The sequence below is a fragment of the Rhipicephalus microplus genome, chromosome X (genome assembly GCF_043290135.1).
Source record: "Rhipicephalus microplus isolate Deutch F79 chromosome X, USDA_Rmic, whole genome shotgun sequence".
NCBI lineage: Eukaryota > Metazoa > Arthropoda > Arachnida > Ixodida > Ixodidae > Rhipicephalus > Rhipicephalus microplus.
The window spans coordinates 418,497,149-418,512,868 of NC_134710.1; the positions used below are offsets into that span (position 1 = coordinate 418,497,149).

The following is a 15,720-nucleotide window of genomic DNA, read 5'->3' on the forward strand; positions in this document are numbered from 1 at the left end:
ACGAAGGCTTGTCACTGATCGGGTTTCATTTGACGCTGACCATACATATGAAGTTACCTTTGCATAAGATTTGGAATCTAAAGCATGAATAAGAAACAAATCAGCTGACTAGGTGGAGCACAAAGGCTACTCACACAACAGTGCTGACTTACAAGGTTTATTCATCAACACTGCGGAATATATATTTACGAAGTTCTAAGCAAAAGTAAGAAACAACAATACGGAATGATAAAAACTGATACAAAAACAAACTATTGCCTTCGTCACACTTTGGTTTTTTACTCATGAAGGTGATAGTTTGTTGTTTTTGTCATTATGACTTCTTTCTTTCGTTTAGGACTGCACAAATATACAGGGTGTCCCACATAACTTGAGCCAGGAATTTGAAAGTGAAAGGCACTTAGGAGGCGAATTGAACCAAACGCATACTACTCGCCCTACCCTGTAGATACTCGGGCTATTTTTCATTTCCCACAACACTAATTCTAAATTGGTTATTTTTTTAAACTATGCGCTGGAAATCCAAAATATGAGCACTGAGATGTAGAGCCCTTTCAGCAACCACCGACTAAACTGTTTCCTGTATGATATGTCTCGCGCTGTTATTTTTTCCGCGCTGTAAAAAAAAGCCCGCAAAATGTAAAAAGAAGCCGCGGTGTGACGGACTACTAACTTACCGCTATAGTGCCGGTGTAGGCTTTCTTTACAACGCGGAAAAAAACAACAGCGAGAGACGTATCGCACAAGAAAGAAATTAGTCGGTGGTTTCTGAAAGTGCTGTCACACAGAGTTCATATTTTGGGTTTTCAGCCCATATAAAAAATTTGGTAATTAGGAATTTAAAATATTTATTATAGGAAGAAATCAAAAATAGCCTGAGTATCTACAGGCTAGAGCGAGTAGTACGCGTTTGGTTCAAGTCACCATTGAAGTATCTTTTATGTTCAAATTCTAGGCTCAAGTTATGTGGGGGACCCTGTATATCGTACGAGGCTGATGAATAAGCTTTTTTTTGTTAAGTCCTCTTTTTTCTTGTACTCCGTCTTTTGGGTCTGTTGGTTTTCGATGTGTAGTACCGACATACCCAAGCATTCTCTTTAGATTAATAAGAATTCTTTAACATGCGACTACACCATTGCAAAGCCTGTGGCTTTGCCGTGATTGCATTTTTAGCAAATTTGTTAATACTTGATGATATCAAATTTACTCAGTGAAGCATAATTCCACGTGGCTTTTAATGCATCGACTATATGGTAATCATATACAAACATATAAATCAAACAATATATCTCTGTACACAAAACATACAAAGGAGATGCTAATCGTGTAGATGACAAGAAACACAGACTAGCACACCTGTGTTTCTTCTCTCCTGTGACAGTCATGTTGATGGTAATAAATTATAAGGCCAGCAGGAGGTCATGCGCGCCTAACAGACTAAACACATTGCATGCAAATGGATGAAAAATTTTCATTGTCGCAGTTCAACAGCGAAGTTGGCATTTGAATTTGTGATGATCTAGAATCGAGATGTGAAGCTTCATTTCTGTTTAGGATTTGACAGCCACAATGCTGTGCTACTTCAATCAGTGGGATGGCCTGTCAGCAAAGAATTTCCGGAAACAGTACCAGTGGATAATTGTTCGGCGATAATACCTGGACTATTAAAGAGGTTTTTTTTTTCAGGTACGCTTTGTTGCGAGCAATTCCGCACTCGGCAAATGAAAGACAGCTCTTGGTGTTTTGGGTCACAGTTGTGAAATTGTACAAAATTGCTGCATTGTATAGACAGATACCATCTATCCTGCAGCATCACCCACCATTTTGCCACTGCATTGTCAGTCCTGCCTGGGCAACGATACCTTCGCCTACTATTTTATGCACGTGTTCATATTCACGGGAGAGTTACAAACAAGTACCACCTCTTTGCATCAGCTTTTTAGAGGCCTCGGCATGATTTAAAGAACCTCTGGAACACCTGTTAGAGTAATCACCTAATGGATTTTTAAAAGAGCCTATTGCCTCACGTATTGGCTGTCACAAAAATATTCAGAGTCTGTCGCGCACGAGGAGAGATAGAAGAATTAGTCACACGCTTCAGGTGCTTTCTCTCTCCTTTCGTGCTAGCGAGTGTGCAGAGAGCTACGCTAGAAGGGGTAGGACAAAAAGGCAAAGATGCTTTCATCAGCACATGTCATGACCTTGAGCACTTTTTAGATGCGGAGCATCTTATACTCGCGCCTTGTAGTGCGTTGTCCGCACCGCTTCTCGAACATTCGACAGCTGACGCGCGCGCATGCGCCGTCGCCCACTCTTCCACCATCTGTGCATCCCTTCCTCCTCTACACACCGCGCGCGCTTCACTCCTCCACCATCTGTGCACCCTTCCTCCTCTACACACGGCGTTCGACATCTACAATTCTCCTGATTCTCCAGTGGACGCGCATGTGGCGTCGCGCTTCGAGAACATTCAACAGCTGACAGTGCATTGGCCGTCGTGCTGTATATATACTCAAGGTCGGCGCTCGCTCGCTCAGTTGCCGCTCGTCGGTTGGTTTGTACGGCGCGTCGACGTCCAAGGTTGCGGTGGAATGAATTCCAACGAATCCACAAACACAATGATCGACGTCCCTTCGACCAGCGCCGCCCTTTCGCATACGTGTGTACGTGTTCACTCATTTAACACCCCCTCCTACAACCACGTTAACCAATTTAGCCATCGACCCAAGTAAGTCGCAATTTAACACCCCATTTCACAACCACGTTAACCAATTTAGCCATCGACCCAAGTAAGTCGCACTTTAACACCCCGTTAACCAATTATATGGTCCGCATCCTCCTCGGTGTTCCCCCGAGGGAAGCTGCGGGCAATTTTTTTTACAGTGCGACTTGCATTCGATGTGAACGCGATGATGCACACAAGCATGTGCTGACACTTTACGGCGACCACAGTAACTACGCTGCTTACAATGCTCAAATCAACAATAGTCGGGACATTCAATTATTGGCCCAGTGACTTTGTTCTACGTCATCCTTTGTTCAGAAGAGACAGAACAATTTCTAGCTAATTGAAGAATTGTAACTGCGAAGCTGCATGTGGTGTTATATGTTGTGCTCACGTGGTCGAAAAAGCCTTGGCTACTGATCGACACCACTTTGTGAACATGCTGAAAAGTGTTGCAGGGCCCCTTTGAGCATACTAGCAGTGCTTATCAAAAGAAACGATCCCCTAGACGCCTTCCAAGGAAAAAAGCAGGCAAGAAACATTAGAGAAAATTAATTATTCATACCTTGTCATATGGATCAAGACGTTCGCCACAATGTCATTCATTTTATCGTAAGGTGTCACTTTCTGTCCCAGCATGCCACTGGCACTACTTGCGATAGTCTGCTTAAAGCTCGCTGCAGCCTTGGCAACACGATCACAGATACCAATCAGTGCCTGCAATAAACCACGGCACAGACTCTAGTGCATCATCAAATGCCTTCAGCTTGCATGTGAATAAAAGTCCATTAAAAAGAGTATAGCTTGATAAGAGGAAAACCGTGCCTAAATACAAGGTATTTTAAGCAAATATTACGTCAATTAACCTTCGCAGTCAAGAAAAAAAAACGCTAGTGCTTGCTTTTCGTTTTTATTGACACCACTTAACCTAATGTGTTTTGACAAGGTATAAACGCAGCAATAAACTCTTACAAGGTGAACGAAAAATATTCAGCAAAGAACATCAACAGAGTATACTTTAAAAAATGACATTTTTTTCTAACCTCAAACGTCTTCAGATACTGAAGCAAAATTTACCTTAATATCCGAAAATTTTCTTGGCAGACTTGGGTGTTAAAAACGGGTACTAAGTTGCCATATTATGATTTACTTGTACAATTAGGTTACATTGGAAAACTGAGTATTAGGACACTATGAAATAGCATCTTACAATTTACCATTATCGATTGATAGCTACACACTGTTACAGATTTTTTTTACAAGTTTTTACTGAGTTCAAGCACAGGCACAATCATGAGATGTCATACGTTTTGACTGGGACTATTTTTGCAAACATCTTTTTATCCCTAAACGAGTAGTTAAACTCAAATCTCTAACTTACCATATTTTCGGCCGGGCAGGAAATATTCGCGAGACTTGAAATCTTCTCGAGAGCAAGTACTGTGTTATATGGCGACGTCACAACATCGTCCACAGTAGAGGGGATCACCGGTGCGCAGAATCTGGTTCGAAAAGCGTATACGAGTGCATTACATATTCTACTGACACATGTTAATGCAAGAGAACAAAAATAAAAAGAACGAAGAGAGACAAAACGAAATAAGTCATTCTTTGAGCAACTAGACCTTTATTCGCGACTTAAGCAATTCATGCGGCACCTAGTGACAATGTAGTGAAGCTGCGTACTGAGGTTTAAACAGTCGAAGCTCCAGTCTTATACGGCAGGAGCATGGTTGGATGGTGCCACCCGTGACGAAAAAAATGAACGACTAAGCAGATTTCTTCCTTCTAGGTGAGGCACCAGCGTTAACTTGTTAACTCGGATCTAATAAATGACAATTGTATCCATTGACTACATGTCGCTGCGGTGCCCGAAATATGTAAACATATTTCGCAGAGAGGCGGTGCGCTGGTGCATTAGGCACACAACACGACCGCTTGAAAGGAGCACTGACATCAAATTTACTCAAGTCAAGACTTTTGTGTCAACCAGTAGCTATCGACCCCCTAGTAGCAATTTGCGACCTAAAAAACATATGAAGTACGAGTAAAGATATGTAATATTGATTGATATATCCGCTATCGAACGCGGTTCAAAATGGGCCAAAATCCCACCAAATTGTAGTGCTGTCAGCGCTACCTCACGGTCATGTCGAGGCTCCTGCACAGCTGATGGTGCTTTCACAAAAAATTATGACGTCACGCACGCTGGCATTTTGTCTGCTTGGAGCGCACGTGCAGTCAATCCCGCTCTGTGTCTGATGATGTAGGCTGAAGCCGTTCCACGCGTTTTCCATCAGCTAGAATAAGTAGCGCCAACTCGGTAATTCGCTCTCTCTTTAGCCCCAGCCTCGAGAAGGGGCCTCGTACTGCCAGTGAAACCCCACTCGTTCGCCAACACAGGATTTACCCTGTAGCAGCTCGCCGCAAAGTGAAGGGAGCAAATGCGGCTGTTCTTCACAGGTGTGCAGTTCCTCTGTCCAACGGCGTGTCTGAAGTCAACCCACTGACAGCGTAGAGGTTCGTGGCTTGGAAAAGCATGAAACGCCACGCAATTTCCGCTTTTTCTTCAGCTCGATGTGCAGCTTCTCAATGCACAGCGGTTCCTTGACATTCTGGCTAGTTTTGCCACTCTGAATGATCGTATTCAAGCTGTGGAGCACATGTCTATTCAGTCAATGTGATAAGATCAATCACACGCACGCTTCAACACAGCAAGGAGAGCCATTAGTGAGAGCATGACCGGAAGCCGGCTCCAAACACACGCAGATCGTCGACGTCATTGTTACTGGTGTATCGTCACCCAGGGTGGTATTTGTAGAATGTATCATACCAAACACGTAGCACTATAGTGTAGATGTCGCAGGGCAGTGTATTTTCTGTTTTTCTCCCTAGCTTTTCTACGCTCTTTTAAATCGAAATAAAATGTCTTCGACGCGATCTATGCCAATTATATTTGGCCAAGAAGACCTATGCATACCAAGCTATCGAATGATGGGCACATCTCGATCTTGAAATTTGATGTCAGTGCTCCTTGAACAACGCCGCTCGTGCTTGCGGGGCAACTGGGGCCGACTAAAATAATATGCTTAGCGTCAACAACCTGCACCCTTCTATAAAACAGCGTGAACTGCAATCACACTGCAGAAAACTCAATAACTTTGTTAGCGACAGCGGATGCAGTGACCTCTACGAATCCGCCATGCTGCAACTTCGTAGTGCCCTCTTCATGTTCTTTTGAGTTGCGAATATGCATCGGATTGATAAAAATGAGCTTTTTTTTGTTTTCTATTACTAGGATGCAACGAAAGTAGGAAGTATTCTGATACAAAGCACTCCTAAAATGATTTTTCTGATGCTATTACGTTGCTGACATCTGCTATATCACGCGTGGTCAAAGGCCTAAAATTGAGAAACCTAATGATCACAACTGTACTGAAATTTGTCATGTTACGTACTTACATACCTCAGCACCTTAGGAAATTCTTCGCTTAGCAATTCCAGAACAGCAGTTCCCAAGCCAGAACCAGTACCTGAAAAGAAAACCCTCCTTGCTTCACAAGTTAATAGAATCCTGGGAAAGAGGCTAAGACGAGAGCTTTACATTTGTTGCATGCCATAAAAATTCACTGATCAATGCCAACGACAGGAACCATCATATATTGGTGAGACAATAGCAAACAAAACAATTTACCATGCTTTTCGAACATGACCAAACTGATCATAAACACTGGGGTGAGTGTTTGCTCCAACTTTAAAGGGCCAGTAAACAATCTTGAGGTCTAAAATGTGTTATCAAAAGAGATACGTGCACTTTTGTATGTAAACTTGCTGCCGCTACAATTTGTGAACACGTGCTATATAAGGAAATAACAGGGGTTACAAAATTTGTTTCAACTGCTTTCACATCTTCACGCGGCCTCATTACCCTTCTCTGCTAAAAGGTATAGCCCGTCGTCGTGACTCCACCACTTCAGGAGTGTGACATGACGTCAGCGCTACATCATTGGCGTGGAGCCAACGACCGAGCTGGGCATCTTCGACATGAGCATGTACCATAGTGGCATGGTAGGTAGAGCGGTGCAAGGATCACCCTTCTCCTAGCCGCAAAGTAGCAAGACGCCTCTTTATCTTGGATGATTTCCTGCTGGTAATACTGCTTCTTTCGGTGGTGTCAGGCTCTATAAAATCACATAGGGCAGCACAGGAAAATCGAACAGCAGACTTCACAGTTGAAACTGCATCACCCCAGCACCAAGGTGTCATTTCGTACGGCCAAGGCCTAATGTACGAGCTCAGAAGCATGTCAAGTAGCCCCTAGCTAAGTTAGTGTCACAGCGGGTAAGAGGGTGGTTGGTCAGACAGGAAGAGGCATGGGAATCGTTTATCCAAATGGAGGATTTCTCCGGCACACAGCGCTCTAATATTTAGAAAATGTGATTGCCGTGGTCTACTGTACGAATTCGGAGCTTGTTTAGAGGATGTAAAAAAAGTTAGAGGCGGTTTAGTGGCCCTTTAAAATGAAATTGTATTTTGTTCAAGTTATTCAGCACAGCAATAGGCAGCTTTGTTTTCTCGTTTGATCCATCAATTACGGGAAAACACTATCAGAATTTCACATTGCCTTTGCCTTGCAGAAGCAAGATAGTACTACAGAAAGATGAATGAGGTTAGCCATCACTCAGTATATACGTAAGTTTCTAAATGGGCATCACAGATAACAGTAAAATATTTACAGATTGAATAGTACGAAGCACCCCATTCTATGAGTACACTAGGTGCCCACAAAGAGAGCCCAGGAAAGGCACTTACCACCTCCCAACGAGTGAAGAAGGAAAAATGTCTGTAGAGAACTACAATGTTCGGCTTCCTTCCTTAGGTGTTCTGCGATTTTTCCTCGATATTTTGCGCCATACTCGTGAAAGCCAACAGCCCTGAGAGAAAAAAAAATGCCAAGACTAAAGATGATTCCTGTGTATTGCTAAACTTAAATATTAAACATCCAAGACAACATTTTTATTACACAAATAGTACTTCCACTTTATGTGCTGGTGCTTTACACATCAAAACCATATTGTAATTATGGTGCCAGCCTTAGCATAGGGCTCCAGATTGTTTTGTACTCAGAGTTTTAAATGCATGTGCACCAGCATTACCGACATTTCCTTTCCTGGAAATGCAGCTGCTGTTGCTAGAGTTTAACCCATACGTTTAACAGGGCAATACTATAGCCCTAAACCTAGCATGGCAGGTTAGTACACAACCACTCCTATAATATAGCAATGTTTTCTATTACTAAAAATATTGGCAATAAACAATGTCCCCCCCTCCCAAGAAAAAAATTGAAGCTGAGAGTGTCTTTGCTATGTAGTAGGGCCTCCTTAAATGCACTTCTGTCAATTAGCTGTCTTATTAAAATATCAGCTCTGGTAAATAAAATAAAGTTGACCTTCACAATGCGAAAATTTTGCATATATTTGCTGTTCGTGGGAGAAAAAATTGTATTATCTCAATAAAGTACTTTCTTTTTTTTTGGTACAACTACAGGTTAGAAGCAGCAGTGTGTTTTTTAGTTTGTACTTAGCAATAAAATTCTTATGGATGCTGAGTGCCAGAAGCTGCAGAATCGTGATATTCACTTGTTTTGTGCACATCGGTACTCATTAGTGTTTTGCTAATGCCCGCTGTCAATGGTCACGGCATTTCTTCATTACATTACCCAGTGGCCTAAAATGCTGCTATGGTTACGAGATGGGCTATAATGGAAAACTTAGTATTACTGCCAGCCACCCAATCTTCTACTGCACACCCAAAATCAAACGCGCGAGCACTTTCACATTTACATTGGAATGCCATCGTTACAGCCAGGAACATAACCTTGTGATCTGGCTCTTTTGATGCTGCACTATGAGACATCAAATGATTCATCGTCAGTTGTGAGCACGAAATTTCTCACCAGTTGTTTCCAGAGCCAGAGACGTCTGTCACAAACTGATGTTTGCTCAGCATGCCCCCAAGAGGCGTTCGCCGGATAGAGTTAATCACACGTTCCTCCGTGTCTACCATCACCGCCTTTTGTTGTTGAGAAAAAAAAATACAAAAGCATATCGTGTTTAAGTCCCTGATCACACAACTCCATAGCTCTTTGAGTATGCTTTCTTAAGCTCTGTGATACTGTATCGGAACACATGCACAATAGCAAAAAACACGGAAGCATCAGGCCTAGAAGTGCTGCAAGTGTATCAGAAAAAAAATCTTCTTGCTCCTTCCATATTTCTACGCGAATATTTTACAAGGTAGTGAGTCTTCACGTGCTACGTTCTTTCATGTTCATATTTGGAAAGTATATCTTTGGGTGGTGTGTAGGAAATTGAAGTTAGTGGAAAATCCAGCATTTCTCGTTTTCATGATTTTTTCTATGGTTTTAATATGGTGCGGCAGCTGAAGCCAAAAACCTAAATAAATGTCTCATGTGCCTTGTTCGCGTCCAGTGGATGTCATTCCAGCTTACCCTGGCTCTCAGCTCATCTTTGCCATTCTCTTCCATGCGAAAAAAATTCCATGCTGACATGTCGGCGTCCTAAAAAAAACACGAGAAGTATGATTAGAACTCGAAGTCAACAAGCTACATGATTATTGCATTCAAATTCCAAATAGATTACATCTAGAGGTAGCTATACAAATCAACCTACTGGTCTGGAAAACAATACTTTAATAATTAAAAGTCATGGCAGCTGCGTTGAGTCTTTTTATTGCTTCTCTAGCTCATGTTTTCATAGCTCAGTATCACATAGGGCGCTGCTGATCACGATTATGCTCAATCGGGATCACATTTGGCCACAGCGATTGGCCTCTTTCTGCAGTTTTGTAAAGGAGCCAACCACGACCAAGAAAATCGATTCTGACTGGACGGACCCGACGGATATCGGGAGGTGGGACGAGTGAGACTGAATTGGGAGCAGTTAGCAGCTGTGATATATATATATATATATATATATATATATATATATATATATATATATATATATATATATATATATATATATATATATATATATATATGTGTGTGTGTGTGTGTGTGTGTGTGTGTGTGTGTGTGTGTGTGTGTGTGTGTGTGTGTCTGTGTGACGTATGAAGCGAGAAGTGTTTTGGAATAAACATGGCGTATGAACCAGGCCACGTCTCCCATTCATCATAGCGTCACACGAATGTCGACAGGATGAAGTCACTTCATCAGTGTCTCACCATCAACGCAGTTCTCCACAAGACGCCCTGATCATACATCGACTACGCAATCATTTCCTAACCGCACTCAGCGACCAGCACCACGACAGAATCATCGACTGGCCTTCTCATCCCCAAGTACACCGGAGCAGCGGACGATGGACCTGTACAGAACTGGTTCGACCTGTTCGAGCTTCACGCAACCGCTGCATCATGGTCGGAACGGGAGATGGTCACCAACTTTACCGACTACGTCTCCGGTGAGGCCTTCAAATTCTACCTCACCCACATATTTCAAAACGACAAGTCATAGGAAAAGATAAAACAAGAGATGATCGTTTGGTTTAAAGAATACAATGACGACTAGGACGAAGACTTGCTTTTAATCCGCCATCCAGAGACAGCTGCACTTGGTCGTCACAGTCAAAAGCAGCCTTCATGCATTGATCAACCTCCTGCTTTTCTGTCGCGTGGATCTTCGGTCGCTCACAACGCTCACCTCGCGTCTCACGCGTTCACTATGGTCGGAATAGAGCGGAGAAGCTCCGAGCACACTCGGCCAAGCCCGTCACCTACAGCTCAGTTTCATACGCCAGAAGAGCTCGCAACATCCGTTCCACAGAAAGACAGTCATTCCCAATTAACATATGACCAAACCGATCCTTTCGCAGTGTCGCCGTCGAATTCCCAGCCACCTGAGTGCCCAACCCACACAGGAGGCTTGCAAGGATCAACTCTCAAGCACTGCCCAGTGCCAGAAAGATCCCTCAAGAATGGCGTTGCAAGAGCCTCAGCAGATTTTTCCGCCAATTCTGGCGCACTATCTTCATTGCCTGACAGAAATTGCGACACCCTAACAAGTATCAACTATTTGCTGGTCACGTCAACCTACAAAAAAGCGGGCTCATGGTTCCAAAGGAAGTCCACCACGTCAGACAGTGCAACATCAGCAATGCCACCACAAGAGGAAACCCAACAGCTAAAACGCCCACACCAACATTCGCAACGAACAACTAAAACTACATCTCAAGGATACTTGCGGCCTGATGAGTGTCGTGATCAACATACACTAAAGAATAGACTGATTGTGCATCTGAGCTATCTTGCAAAAAGAAAAGCCAAGGAACTTTTCGGCTCCAGCATTCAAGAATGCGCCTTTGGTCTGAACATCTGCGTCATCACCATAGAAAACTCCCCCAAAGCCACAAAACAACCGCTTGTGCTCTGCAGGAACACAAGCAGCGCCTAATCAGCCACGACCAACGGGCGCTCAAATTGCATGCACGGCGTTTGTAGGACCCACGACAAAAAATGCGACGCATACGAAACATTCAATCCTGCAAAGCGTTCCAATCTTGTTGGTCCTTTGCAAGAATACCGGCTGTATTTCCATCTGTTTCCACGTCCAAAGCATTTTTAAGTTATCCGGGACGCATCCACCAGCCTCGCCCACCAGAACTCGTGCATTAACAGGACTGCTGCACTTTCCCTGAAGTCTTCGAATGTTTACGAAACTCCCCTGGAGCATAGAACCAATTGTGAATTTTTTACATTTGTGACTTTTTAACCTCTACTTGTTTACATTTTCTTGTTCGTAATCCATATCCATGCCTTTTTTCGGGGCGAGGGGGAATCGTGTGACATATGAATTGATGGTTAGGAGAAGTAGATGAGAAATAAGTGCTTTGGAATAAACATGGCGTATGAGCCAGACCACACGTCTCCCATTCTTCATATATATATATATATATATATATATATATATATATATATATATATATATATATATATATATATTGCATGTCCTGCCAACCATACTGTGCTTCGCGTGTCGATGCGCAAAGAAATTTGAGACTTGTATATTCATGCACCCGTCACATGTCAGTCATGTCAACACAAGATTCTGACAGATTACCATTTTTTTACTTTGATTGTCCTAGCTGCTATACCGAGAGTTCATCACGTGAGCCTATAAAAGCGGCTGCATTGTATCATATCTACTTACTCTGACGAAGGCCGTGCCACGGCCGAAACGTTAGTAAATACGATCCTTTTCTTATGTGCTATCTGCAAGTTAATTCAATATATATGTGACGTAAGAAGGCAGGGATGGTTAGGAGAAGTAGATGAGGAAGAAGGGCAGAACAGAATAAACATGGCGTATGAGCCACGCCACGTCGCTCATTCATCGTAGCGTCACACTAGTCGACAGGATGGAGACCTGCCTGCCCCTTCATCAGTCGCTCAGCATCGACGCAGTTCTACGCAAGACACCCTGACCACACATGGACAACCGTGCAAGCGCCTAGCATTACGCATCGACCAGCATCATGTCAGAAGCATCTACTGACCTTCCCATCCCCAAGTACTTCGGAGCAGCGGACGGTGGACCTGTACAGGACTGGTTCGCCCTTTTCGAGTTCCACGCTACCGCTGCATCTTGGTCGGAACGGCAGATGGTTACGAACTTCAGCGACTACGTCACCGGTGAGGCATTCAAATTTTACCTAATTCACATATTCGAGAACGACGAGTCATGGCAAAAAATCAAAGAGGAGATGATTACCCGTTTTAATGACTATGACCAAGACTTACTCATTGCCAACCATCTAGAGACAACTGCACATTATCGTCAACTTCCTAAGCAGTCCTCAAGCATTCGAAAGTCCAGTGCGAAACGACAAGTGCCTCAAGACGAAGTGGCACATGCGTTTACTTACAGAAGGCCATGCGTATACTGGGAAAAACCGAACCGTCAAACGCGCATCCCTTCTGCGCGAAAGTCAGCATTTCCGAAGTCATCGCTTCAACATACGACACGAGACGTCGCTCACTCTACTGACGCCTTTCACGCGTCGTCTCGCATACATGGTCCACCACCTGGTTTTCTACGACGCAGCTCTTCAAAGGCTCCTAACGGTCACTATTCGTGTCATAAGGACGCCTTGTTCATGGTAGACCAGCTGACACATGAGGAAAATGCCGAACAACGCCATGACGACTCAAAGAGTGAAAATCAGTCTTCACACATTGGATCAGTTTATTTTCCATCTAGCACAATTGGGCTACCTCCTGGTTTTCCGCCACTTGGCTCTTTCGTCGCTCACAACGCCCACCTCACATCTAGCACGCTCACAATGGTCGGGATAGAGCTGCGGAGCTCGGAGAATACTCAGCCAAGCCCTGAACCTACCATCCAGATTCAGGAGCAAGAACCACTCGCAGCGAACAGCGAAGAAGCCCCTGATGATGTATCTGTCAACTCTGAAGCATTACCTTCATTACCCGAAATGCAGCACAACAGCCTAGAGACGACTACCTGCCCACTCGACACCACATTCGATTGCCCAGAAAGTCAGTGTCATGGTGAAAAAGGGCTGCCACCTCAGGTCTTTTCACAGCAACATCATCAATGCCAGCAAGCCCAAGAACAACAGAGATTCCAAGGACTATACGAACAAGGACGACGACGAATGGAATCATCTTCGGAAGAACACACGCGGTTTATCGAAAGCCGTTTACAAACATGTCAACCAAACCGACGACATATTCAAGATTTCTCACTCAAAACAAAAAAAGCATCGAATCCAGCATATTTTCCCAAGGGACGTCGAGTAAGCTTTCTCCAGTCTAGATCAAGACTCCGGCAACACGACATACAACGTCGAGAAAGGCGCCAAACCATACCCTGTATTCCGCAAGGACGCAGAAATTACCGCACCAGCCTCGGTCAACAAGCACGCAAACGGGTGGCGACGCATGGGTTCCAATCAAGACAAATAGCACGACACCTGCGTAAATCATCCAGCCAATGCTTCAAGGCCATCACACCACGTTCATTCATCGCAAGAATACCGGCTGTGTTTCCATATGATTCCACGCTCAAAGCATGCTTATGTTGTCCACAGCGCAACAGCCAGCCTCGCCCTCCAGAGCTGTATTTGATACCCCGGATTGCTGTCCTCTCCTGTGAAGCTGTGTGTTAACGGAAACTTCCTCGGACTTGGAATGATTTTCTTTTTTGACAGTGCTCAGTTCTATGCCGTGCATGTTCAGTTTTCATTTATGTTCGTCTGACGCGACTTCTTTCGAGGGGAGGGGGAATCGTGTGACGTAAGAAGGCAGGGATGGTTAGGAGAAGTAGATGAGGAAGAAGGGCAGAACAGAATAAACATGGCGTATGAGCCACGCCACGTCACTCATTCATCGTAGCGTCACACACACACATATATATATATATATATATATATATATATATATATATATATATATATAGTGGGAGTAATAATTCAATGGGCCAGTTAGTCTTCTTGAAGGTATGAGATATGGCACAACGGGAGCGTTGTCAACAAGAATAAAAATATTTATCCTTGTTGACAACACTCCCACATCCTATAACTATATATATATATATATATATATATATATATATATATATATATATATATATATATATATATATATATATATATATATGTATATATATATATATATATATATATATATATATACACGTCCCCAAACCACCATATGATTGTGAGAGACGCCGTAGTTGAAGGCTCCAGAAGGCATTTATTTATTATGTGGTACTGGGAGAGCTTGAAAAGACATTTCAGCAACGTGTGGGCACCAGCGCATATTTTAATTGGCTGATAATACACACAACACTGAAACAGATATTGAAAAAAGTTTTTCAACAGAATATTGCCATATATATATATATATATATATATATATATATATATATATATATATATATATATATATATATATGTGATGTGCACTAACTTTTTATACAACCAGAGCTATCTAGCCCTTGTAAAGAACATGTCCAATAATATTGTAAAAATGTTTCGTTGAAAAATAGGGTCCCCGGAAACATTTCAAAAGAAAAATAGATGGATCACACTAAAAATAAATTCAGAAATAGCGATTGCGCAAGAATCGTAGTTATTTCTATAGGTAACAGTAGGCTTCCGCTTAACAAAAGCCTGACATAACAGCATATGATAGCACCACGCAGCGCACGAAATAGGTTTATGTCCACGCAAAGAAACCGCCAAACGTACAGTGGTCGGCTTGATTCCAAAAATAAAAGAAGAACGAATACGAATTAAGTACTGTCGAACGACCGCTGAAAAAAACACTGGTTGAACTTAAAGCTAAGCCGAAAAGCTTGTGCAGCCCAGAGCCGGCACGCAGGTACGTCTCTTAAAGAGCTTGTTGCGAGTTCCGATTACAAAACGAAGCACAGGGCACCATTTAGTAAAACTGCGCCACGTTATCACCGACGCGTCATGAGTCACGAATAAAGCTTAGAGGTTAATATTGTTCGAAATGGTTTGAACACGCATTCTGTCACCACGGGCTCGCAAATAACTAAGTGGGTCTCTTATTACCTGCAGATACTGATGTGCACGCGCCACGTTTCTCAGTAACTCTACCTTTAGTTACTCGCTCACGACAAACGTGCACGTGTAGGTGACCGCACGCAGCAGCGTCGACTTGAAATCTGCACCGACCGAAGGAACGGGCTATCACACATCATAACCTGAGAGTCAGCCCCGCTACACTTGCCACTCAGATAGGGAGGCCAACACGGTGCTTTTCGTTAAACGACAGGGGCTCCAGAGCACACAGCCTAGCTAATTGAAGCAGCACCCTTGATGCACGGAAGCACACTTTTGTAGGGTCACATGGATTTAAAACCGCTTAGAGGAGATTATGCTGGCACTATAGAAGCTTTTGTCACAAGAAAGTTGCTAAGTTGA

The 15,720-nt window shown here is 43.3% G+C and overlaps 1 protein-coding gene across 1 annotated transcript in view; it reads right to left on the reverse strand.

The window, feature by feature from the left end:
* The window catches only part of LOC119161735 (tubulin epsilon chain-like), a 41,044-nt gene that overhangs the window by 4,974 nt on the left and 20,350 nt on the right, over window positions 1–15,720 (reverse strand). The window contains exons 3-8 of the mRNA XM_037414253.2: window positions 9,237–9,305; window positions 8,682–8,797; window positions 7,538–7,659; window positions 6,192–6,258; window positions 4,107–4,227; window positions 3,291–3,442 (exon numbers count right to left, since the gene is read on the reverse strand). Coding sequence (XP_037270150.2) covers window positions 3,291–3,442; window positions 4,107–4,227; window positions 6,192–6,258; window positions 7,538–7,659; window positions 8,682–8,797; window positions 9,237–9,305 — 647 coding nt within the window. The remainder of the gene's footprint in view (window positions 1–3,290; window positions 3,443–4,106; window positions 4,228–6,191; window positions 6,259–7,537; window positions 7,660–8,681; window positions 8,798–9,236; window positions 9,306–15,720) is intronic.